The 10664-nt window shown below is 38.0% G+C and overlaps 1 protein-coding gene across 5 annotated transcripts; it reads left to right on the top strand.

Moving 5' to 3' along the window:
* The first annotated feature begins 16 nt into the window (after positions 1 to 16).
* On the top strand, positions 17 to 10585 carry NKAPD1 (NKAP domain containing 1). Of its 5 annotated transcripts, none has more exons than XM_037154990.2 (7): positions 38 to 103; positions 622 to 654; positions 1478 to 1554; positions 3530 to 3630; positions 5691 to 5840; positions 7591 to 7644; positions 8276 to 10585. In XM_037154990.2, exons 3-7 carry the CDS (start codon positions 1486 to 1488, stop codon positions 8769 to 8771), a joined length of 870 nt encoding a protein of 289 aa, XP_037010885.1. In that variant the 5' UTR covers positions 38 to 103; positions 622 to 654; positions 1478 to 1485; the 3' UTR covers positions 8772 to 10585. The 5 variants fall into 5 exon arrangements, with proteins under 5 accessions (XP_037010886.1, XP_037010885.1, XP_037010884.1 ...); XM_037154989.2 differs by having other exon boundaries at positions 64 to 103; positions 526 to 654; XM_053670395.1 differs by having other exon boundaries at positions 69 to 103; positions 539 to 654.
* The last annotated feature ends 79 nt before the right edge of the window (positions 10586 to 10664 follow it).

Raw genomic sequence — 10664 nt, 5'->3', positions numbered from 1 at the left:
AATTTCTCAGCAGCACGACTTCCGGCCTGAAACGGAAGCGTGCCCCCCTTTCTCCTAGACCGCTTCCTGCCCCCACCTCCGCCACGCGAGGCTGCGGTGCACGGTATGGGTGTGTTTGTGTGCGTTTCTGTGGGGAGGGTGTTTGGAGGGAAGGCTACGGAGTGCTTCTTGGCCGCTGGGGGGCAGGGGTTCCGGTGACAGAGATGGGGGTATTTTCTCTGTGTTCCACTTGGAAGCCTCAGCCCCCCCTTCAGGCACTTTAGATACTCTTGGGGCCCAGGCGACGGCCGTACCCGTCCAAAGCGTCCCATTGGGAACGAAACTTAATCGCGGGGTCCGTCCCAGAGGAGCCTGAGCCGGGAATGCCCTTGCCAACCCGGGCTTCCGGACTCCTTGCCGGCGCAGCCTCCGGCTTCAGTCCCGACGGATATCTTGCGGGTGGGTCTGGGCTGAGGGAAAGGCAGCGGTGGCCTGGGGCACGGGTGAGGGCAGAATAACCGGTGGGAAGGCTGCGTTTTCACGAAGGACTCGGGTGAAGCTGCAGAGCTGCCTTTGAGCACTGACTCCTTGGCTTCCTGGGTCGGAGGAGATCTTGTAATGGAGTGGTTCTTCGTCTCACAGTAACAAGATGCCTGATTTCCTCAGGATCGAGGGGTGAGTGAGCGGTGGGGTGATTGCACAAAGCCCCTGCTAGCAACACACATGAATAGCCCTGTTATGTTTTTTGGAAGTTTCTATACAGAATAGAAAATAAAATTCCCTTGAGTGGAGAAATTTAGGGTATTTCTGTATTTGATGACCTTAGGGGTCAGTTTTTGTTACTGTTGATATTTGTCGTCCCGGACACTCTCAAATCCAGATATTTGCTTCATCGCACAGTAATTAGGATTCGAGAGTTGATTTTTAATCTGAACCGTGTTTGTCTTGGACCCTTTGGCCTGGCACAATGGCTTTAAGGGAATTTTATCTACTAGCTAGGAATGAAAACACTTGCCTTATATAAAACTTAGAATAATTTTGAGGAGTAAATAAAATAATGTCACTTCAAAGAACTCTAATGTACACTATCCTTTTACTTTCACTTTTCTGTGGTCAGGCATTTTCCCTTTTTAAAAATTTTTTTAAAGATTTTATTTATTTATCTTTAGAGGAGAAGGGAAGAAGAGAGAGAGAGAAATATCAATGTATGGTTGCCTCTTAAGCATTCTCTGCTGGGAACTGGCCTACAACCCGGGCATGTGCCCTGACTGGGAATGGAACCACTATACTTTGGTTCACAGGCCCATGCTCAGTCTACTGAGCTACACCAGCCAGGGCTGGCATTTTCCCTTTTAATGGTGAAGAAAAAACTATTACTCAGGACCCATGAATTTTAAGTGATCTTTCCCTTACCTCATGCCTTGTTAAATAACATTATAATAAAAGATAAGGTAATAAAAGGAATTATTTTTAAATGTTATTTATTGATTCATTTCAGATTGAAGAATGTCCCGGGTTCCACTGGGAAAAGTCCTCCTAAGGAATGTCATCCGACACACTGATGCTCACAATAAGGTGAGAGGTGCAACCTAGTTATTTCTCAGTACTAAGTGAGGGCTTACAGTGTGCCAAACATTATTTTGTCACTGTTGGGTGATACAAGATGAATGAAATAGGTAATTACAGTATAGTTTGATAATTACTGTAATAGAGATATGTTTTAGTGCACTAAGGGAATAATGAAATCTGCCTGGGGAGTTAGGAAAGGCTTCAGAGAATGGGCGGTATTTGAGGCGCTGATATCTGAACTAGTTGATGAACAGAGAGAAAATCACGTACTGGCAATAAGAAAATGCATGAAGCACTTGGGGCATGTTAAGAAATTGTGTGCATCCAGAATATAAGGAATGTAGGGTATAGCGATAGAAGATAAGGGCTGAGTGGATTATGATGCTTGGAGATTAGATTTTCTTCCTCTAGGTGATAAATAAACTATCAAATATTTTTAAGCCAATTGTGACTTGATTGTAATTTTAGAAGATGATTTTTCATCTGGGTAGGGGATAGATCAAGTAGGATGAAACTGTGGAGAGACTAATTAGGAGGCAGTTGCAATGTTCCAGGTGAGAGATGTTGAGGGGGGTTCACATGAAAGCAGGGATGAAAAAGGAATTTAGGAGGCAGAATCAAAAGAACTGAGTGACTGATTGGATGATGGTGATAATTATGGAATCAAGCATAAAACTTCGTGTGTGGCTGGGTAAATGATGGCTGGATGATGCTATTTATTGAGATAGGGAACATAAGAAAAGAGACAAGTATGATTTGAAATGTAATTAATTTGGATTTGAACATGTTGATAGTGAGGTGCTTATAGCATGTCCAGACAGTTGGAGATTCAAACTTGGAGGAAAGGAGAAATATTGAGGCTAGATATAGAGGTTGGGGTTTAATTGATATACTCAAAAGGTCATGAGAGTAGATGAGGTCACCTAAGAGAATACATATAATGAAAACAGGGCCAAGGACCCTTGTTTAGTTTTCTTTCGTGAACTGTACAACTCTAGTTTGATCATAAATGGTATACTGTTATATCATCTGATATTTTATAAGTGTACAAAATATCAGCCTCTGATAGTTGCATTAAACCACCCCTAGTTGAATGATGAGCTTAGGTTTGAAAGTGGTGGCTAAAAAAGATAAATCTAGCATAGATTTAACACAATATTATAGGAGGACTTAGAAATAAAACATATTCTTGTTTTTTGGTAATTTGTAATCTTTTCTGAAAATTCTCTAGCAATTCTTACGTTTTATTTTGTTTTGCTTTGTTTTCAATAAAAAGTATAATGTTGTGAAAAGAAACTTAGCCTGAAAAGTTTAAAGACCTGTCCTTACTAAGTAAGCCTTTTGACTTTGGTAAAACTTCTGAGCTTTTGTTTCTTCTCAGTAAAGTATAATAATGGTATCTGCTTGGCTTTCCTCATAATATTGCTTCAGGTTTGATTGAGATGATACAGTTTAAATCACAAAGCATTTTAAAAACATAAGGAATTATCATTTTGATAATTATAGTATAATTGCAAAATTGATAAAGTTGTGTGTCTATGCAGGGGTTAAAAAGTTCTATTGCTGCAGAATTCTTCATATTTGAGATTTACTGCATTGGATTGTTTAATCATATTAGAGAAGCCAGAATTAGTTTCTCAAGTCATTTTTTTTTTAAGATTTTATTATTTATTTTTAGAGAAAGGAGATGGGAGACAGAAATGTACCTTGTGTGGTTGCCTCTCATGCAACTCCTGCTGGGGACCTGGCCTGCAACCCAGGCATGTGCCCTGACTGGGAATTGAACTGGAGACTCTTTGGTTTGCAGGCTGACACTCAATCTACTGAGCCATACCAGCTAGGGCAGTTTCTCAGGTTCTTGATCATAGCCCAATCTAAAATCCAATAAGTAGAGCACACTATATTTTTAGTTGCTTTTTTGTTATGTAAAGTGTTATTTTTAGTAACTTATTTTAATTTCTTCCCTATTAAAAAAATGTAGATTCAGGAGGAATCAGATATGTGGAAAATAAGAGAACTGGAGAAACAGATGGAAGATGCTTACCGGGGAACCAAAAGGAAAATGTTACCTAGCAGTTCAAGGTGAGATCGGAGCTGTGAGAACCAAAATCATTTTCATCTTATTCAGAATCATCAACTTTTGTTTAAAAACATTTTGGTATGCTAAAGATATATGAATTCAGTTCTGAGAGTCCTTAAGCTTCCTTCTTTCACAAACCTAGACCCAAGCATAAAGATAGTGGCTATGATGTATATGGTTCCATTCTTTGTACTTACTTGCAATCAAGAATTTTAAGTGTCTACCTCGAACAACTGTAAACATTGAGTATTCTGTGGACTCTGATTATACCTGATGGCTTTTAACCTTAGATTTTCTATTTGTATCTTATGGTCACTTAGCTGATCATTTACTCCATTCTTCTGTTAGTTTTTCAGTCTCTCTCAGCTCCTTTTCTTTCCTTCTTTCCCCTTTTCCTTTCCATTCCTTTTCCTTTTCCTTTCCATTCCTTTTCCTTTCCATTCCTTTCTCCTTCCTTCCTTCCTTCCTTCCTTCCTTCCTTCCTTCCTTCCTTCCTTCCTTCCTTCCTTCCTTCCTTCCTTCCCTCCCTCCCTCCCTCCCTCCCTCCCCGTTTTCCTACCCTACCTACTCACTATTTTTGCCAAATCACATAGCCTTTCACATTACCTTATTAATTTTAGTGTAAATATGAATTATGCTGGCTTAGTTGTCTTACTTGTAGCAGTATAGGAATGTCTGTTAGGAACATCTGTTGGGCCTCATATGCCTGTTAGTGTTCAGCTGTATGTATGAAAAATGACTAAAAATAATCAGATTTCTAAAGTCACCCAGGGAAATGGTTACTAGTAGGATATTTAAAAAGAATGAGTGTGCCTGCAGAATATGTGCACTTTGGAGTGTGACTGGATATGTGCAAATGGTTTTAGAAAAGACAGTATGCAGGGTTTCCATGGTAAAGAAAGCAGAGTCACAACATAAGTATCTTTTCAGTCTGTTTTTCTCTGAAGGTGTTTTTTTTTTTGAGAATTTAGAATTACTTCTAATGATTTGTTAGAAGATAATGATTTGTTTTGTGTTGGTCATTTAATTCCAAGTAGCACTTCCAGGAACAAAATGTTATTCTTTTTGAGTGGACTATAATGCCTCTCATGCTGAATAAGTCTTCAAACATAATCTCTTTTTTTAAAAGGTTTTATTTCTTTATTTTTAGAAAGGGGAAGGGAGGAAGAAAGAGAGGGAGAGATACATGGATTCCTTGCCTCTTGCATGCCCCCAGCTGGGGACCTGGCCTTCAACCCAGCTCATGTGCCCTGAGGGGGAATCAACCAGCGACCTTTTGGTTCGCAGGCTGGTGCTCCGTACACCGAGCCACACCAGCCAGGGCTAAACATAATCTCTTTAGGAACAGAGATTCTGATACTCTCATTTGCGTTATATTCCCATTACAATAGTACCAGGTACGTAAAAATCCTTTAACTTGTTTTTTTATAAAGATTTTTATTTACTTTTAAAGAAAGTGGAAGGGAGGGAAAGAGGAGAGAAACATGGGTATAAGAGAGAATTGATTGGTTGCCTCTTGTATGTGCCCTGACCAGGGACCAAACCCACAACCCAAGTGTACTACATTAGGCCCTTTGAAGGCAACCATGAGGCTGATGTGGCCCCCGGTGAAAATGAGTTTGACACCTCTGGGTTAGGCCCTTATCCCATTGTTACTAGGACGTCATTACAGCAAGTTTCTGGTTAACAAGAAGGGAGTATATTTAGAATCTCTGAGGTAGTTTGAAATGTCCCCACCCGTGATTGTGTTCTGCTTCCCACTTTGCATACCCTCCTAGTTGAGAATTAATGAGTGAGCTACAGTGTGCCACAGTCCAGAAGTTGTTTCATTTATATTCTGCAATAGGATGGATAACAATGGTCAGATTTTCACTTGGTGACTGTATGAACTTACAGAGAGGAACAGGTCATGTCTTTTAAATCATGATTTAAAAAAAAAGTATCAGGTTGTTTTCCTGATACTTTCCCTCTTAGCTTGTTCAGTAAGTTTTGTGCATGATGTTCCATAAAGTAACCTCACAGGTTGCTTCAAATATGAAAGTTCTTCTGTTTCCTCATATAGCCGAATGCGTAGTGATGGTTTTGATGAAGAAAGTCAAAGAGACAATTGGAGGCCAAGGAATGAAATTTCTGGGGCACTGGAAGACGATTTTCTTAAGGCTAAATCCTGGAACAAGAAGTTATATGATTATGAAGCTAACATGCCAGACAGGTTTGTGACTAAATTCTTGTGACCATTAATGATATTGGCCTGAGAATGTATACTTTAAAAAATCAATTATTTCTACAAAAACTTGTATACAAATGTTCACAGCATAATTATTCATTATGGCCAAAAAAGTGGAAACCCAAATGTCTATTAGCTGATGAATGGATAAACAAATGCGGTATACTAAGTGGTAATACTGGGTTGGCCAAAAAGTCCATATGGTTTTTTCTGTAAAGTCACATTTTTCATTTTCACCAATAACTTTATTGATTTGGATGTTTTGAGTATGTTGGCTATACCCTATTATTGGCTTCTACTGGATAGAGGCCAGGGGTGCTGCTAAACATCTTCCAATGCATAAGACAGTTCCACAGCAAAGTCTATGTGGCCAAAATGTCAGTACTACCAAGAAACTTCGCAAACCACTTTTGACACATTCAGTGAGTCACAGTACCTTCTCCATATACTGCACAAATTGTTTTTACTTTTTTAAAAATATATTTTATTGATTATGCTATTACAGTTGTCCCCCTTTCCCCCTCCCACTCACATTCCCCCCCTTTAGTTCATGTCCATATGTCATACATATAAGTTCTTTGGCTTCTTCTACTTTTCCCATACTGTTCTTACCCTCCCCTTGTCTATTTTCTACCTACCATCTATGCTATTTATTCTCTGTATATCCCCCCACATATACACTCCCCTGTTGATAACCCTCCATGTGATCTCCATTTCTGTGGTTCTGTTCCTGTTATTTGCTTAGTTTGTTTCTATTTTTGTTTTTAGGTGTGGTTGTTAATAATTGTGTTTTTACTTTTTTTGAAAGAATAAAGCATAATATGCTGAAAATATTGAGTATCTTCCATCTTCAATATTAAAATGGCTACATAAAAATTAACCAATTTTAATAATTTTTAAAAAATGCACGCTGATATGACAGCTGTCACAATATAGTCTAACATAATTGTTTCAAATGAAGTTAAAAATAACTAAGCACTACTGGAGCCATCTTACAGAAAAAAACAAATGAACATTTTGGCCAACCAAATATAATGTCATCTGGCAGTAAAAGGAATAAAGCACTGATAACATACTCCAAACATGGATGAACCTTGAAAATATTCTGGTAGATGAAAAAAGCCAGACAGAAAAGGCCACTTACTATATGATTCTGTTTATATGCTATATCCAGAATGGGCAAATCTATGGAGACAGAAAGTAGATTAGTGGTTGCCGCAAGCCGCAGGAGGAAGAGGAATGGAGAGTGACTGCTAATAGATTGAGTTTCTTTTTGGGGTGATGGAAATGTTCTGAAATTAGATAGTGGTGATGGTTGCACATCACTGAATATACTAAGAGCCACTGATTGTACACTTTAAAAGGGTGAATTTTACGGTATTTGAATTATACTCAATAGTTACTATTTTAAAACTGTACCAGTATAGACAGAATTATGAAGTGATTTTGAAGTACTTCCTAGCTAAAGAGCAGATTATAAGACTGGCTTCTGTTTCTTAAGGAAGAGAATGATAAGTTCTCTTACAAATTAGAAAAGGAATCTTGTGTGTCTGAAATAATAGTGTGTACTACAGAAAAATGTAGCCAACTAAGTTACTGAGCTGTAATGTGGGGTTGGCTCTACCATATCTGTTTTCTTTGTTCTGTGTGTGCATGTACTCCAAAGTCTGTCTAATTTAATTTTCCAAAACATGCATTGCTTTAACAATATGTGTGATAAAATGTCATCTTACAGATGGGGTCACAGTGGTTATAAAGAATTATACCCTGAAGAATTTGAAACAGACAGGTAAGACAAATAGGTGCAGTGGGGAAAAAAGTTAGAAACCAAGCTTAATACAAAGTCTGAACTGTAAATGGAGTGCCTAGTTTTTACAAAGCATGTAACATTTTCCATTAAAAATGTAACCAAGAAATAATAGGCAATTTAGATGGAAGGTGATGGGTATTTTGCCTTTCCCTGATTGATGTTTGACACATCTATAGCACGTAGTTTTTCATATATAATGTCCCATACAGTAGTTCAGTATGGCGGATGAGAATTATTTCATATTAAGGATTCTTTAATTTAAAAAGAATTTTAAACAAAATAGCTTTCTTCTTATCAGATTGGCATAAAAATTCTTTTGGATAATGCCTAGTGTTGTTGATAGTAGTGGTAAGCCAATCTGCTCAATATCCTTTTTTTTTTTCTGAGTCCAATGATATTTAATGGTTTTAGTGTTGTTTTACAGATTAGAAATTTTATGATCATCTTAAAGATGAAACAAAAACTCAGAGTGGTTAAATTTATAGTAACCCTATGTCAAAGCTGTTTTAAAATTTACATTTATTCCAACTTCCTATCTAGAGTGCAGAATATTAAAATATTAGTATACTTTGTTTTCTATAGTAAAGCAGTTTTTCTTTTTTATTACTAGTGATCAGCAAGATATTACCAATGGAAAAAAAAGATCTCCCCAGGTGAAATCATCTACCCACGAGTCTCACAAACACAAGAAGTCAAAGAAATCTCACAAAAAAAAGCAGAAAAAAAAGTCACGCAAAAAACAGAAGAAAAGCAAAAAGGAAGCGACAGATATAATAGCAGATTCCTCAAATGAGTTCTCAGAAGAAACTGGGGCTTCTAGTACCAAGAAACAACCACATAAGCGTAAGAAAAAATCAAGGAAAAAGTCTCTCAAAAAACCTACTTTAGTTTTAGAGGCAGAAAGTGACACTTCTCAGTCAGGTGATTGCGCATCCAGCAGTTCTGAGGAAAGTGAGGAAAGAGACACTAAAAAAACCAAAAGGAGAAAGAGAGATAAAGTCAATATCCCTGTAGTTAGCAATGAAAAACAGGAGAGGACAAACAAACGCACAAATTGGAAAGTGGCTACAGATGAGAGGTCTGCTGAGAGCTCAGAAGATGACTAAATGAGAAACATTCTTCAGTTTCCATGTGACTCCGATATTTACAACTCTTGCACCTTGGGGCTTTGCCAGTGACTCTGTTACTCAGCACAGGGCCTGAGGTCAGAGCAGTCCTGTGCCATTTATATACATTTTGACAGACTTCTCTTCTATTTTGGCCTGTTAAACTTGATCCTTATGGTTAATAGGGAATCTGGTATTTTGTTATGAAGGTTTCTTGAAGAGATTATTTTTTGCAGTTAATTACATTAGGTATAGAGTACATATACAGCAAGTTAAAGGACCCAGAAAGTGAAATCCAATAATGACCTGGGTACACCAATTAGAATGTGGAGTTTGGGGAAATCAAGGGCTGGGATCAAGAGATGGACTGGAACCTGTGCTGTGCACGATGTATAAGGGAACATCATGTGGCCCTCGTTTGGTTTATATAGCAGGTGCCAGTTGACATTATCTTAGTTTTGGTGCTTTGATCTTTCTGTATTTTGGCCCCATGTATATGGTCATTTATTCAATGGGGAAATGAGCATAAGAACACTTTCCCTTCATAACATCTATAGAAAGCTATTAGAAGAAACTAGGGTTTTCTGTCAAATTTGCCTGCTGGACAGGGACTATGGCTATTCTCAATATGTCCATAAACATGGTAATTGGATAGTAAATGGTTTTCTAGTTCCATTGCTGTATATTGCCTAAATGGACTTGGTTTCAAAAATTCTTTTAGGTAACTCAACAAATGCTAAAAAACTAAGAATTAGTTATGCTAACAGTGCTCTGAACAGGCTTCAGGGCTGCTCCACCATTTAAATGTTGTCTTCCTTACTCATTTCTAAATCTATTAATAATTAGATTTTCCCTGAAACTAGGTTGAATCAAATCTGAAATGTATTTCTCAGGGACATAGTTACTTTCCATCCTGCCTTTGGATTAAAGCACCAAGCAGAGGCATATTATTTCCCTTTGCTACATACTATAATTCCTGCTATGTTAATTCATAAGAAACCAAAACACTGAAAGGTGGCTGACAGAACACAGATTTTTTTCATTATGGCAGAAGATCAAGTGACATTTTTCTTGGTTGTCACTTTGTGAGTAGAGTAAAAAGCCCGAAAACTCAACTCTTGGTTATGAGGTCTGGAGTGGGTAAATTAACCTTCCTAGCCTTCCTTTCAACCCTATGTCAATACACAAATATACTCCATGGTGACATGACAGTGTAAGACACCAGCAATAGAATTTCGACAACCTTCCATGGTAGTAAGATTTTATAGTTTAACTGCTAAGTTTGTTCTCTTTACAGAGATTTCCAATAAAATGTTTAGACATAAAAGTACATGGTTGGCCAGAGGTTCCCTATCCCAGTAATAAGCAGGTGCTACCTTTGGGGATATTTATTTTAATTATTAATACTTTGGTACTCAATTGTCAATGTTCAGTGGTATACATTTTTACCTTTGGGATCAGTAGGGGCCCAAGGAGGGAAGAACAGTCTATAATTACTACCTCTTAACCTTGAAAGCAATTTTTTTTTCTTGGAGCAAGTGAATCTTTGTTGGAGGGACCGTTCGTGGTGTGGTTGGTTTTTTTTTGTTTTGAGCAATATTTCTGTACTATAAAAGTACTGGTTCTAAGCACAGATTCAGGAGGATGGGCCAGTAGAACAAGGTATCTCCAGGAAGTTGAGTTGACCTTCCCTCCTCCCATAGTATCAGGCCTCTTTTCCAACAAATACACATCTTGCCTGTTTTGTTTTTTGTTATGTTTACCTTTTCTTGGTCATATATAAGCAATAAAGCTGTTTTCTTCACATTTCTCAACCCTAAATTTTCTTCTGTGCCTTAGGGTAGGGCTTTGATGGTTTTTCCAGCCCCTTAAATGTGGCCTACGGTGACTCTT

This window comes from Artibeus jamaicensis, unplaced genomic scaffold, assembly GCF_021234435.1.
Source record: "Artibeus jamaicensis isolate MK-2021 breed Jamaican fruit bat unplaced genomic scaffold, CSHL_Jam_final contig_585, whole genome shotgun sequence".
NCBI classification, from domain to species: Eukaryota; Metazoa; Chordata; class Mammalia; order Chiroptera; family Phyllostomidae; genus Artibeus; species Artibeus jamaicensis.
This window is presented reverse-complemented; position numbering and strand designations above follow the sequence as displayed.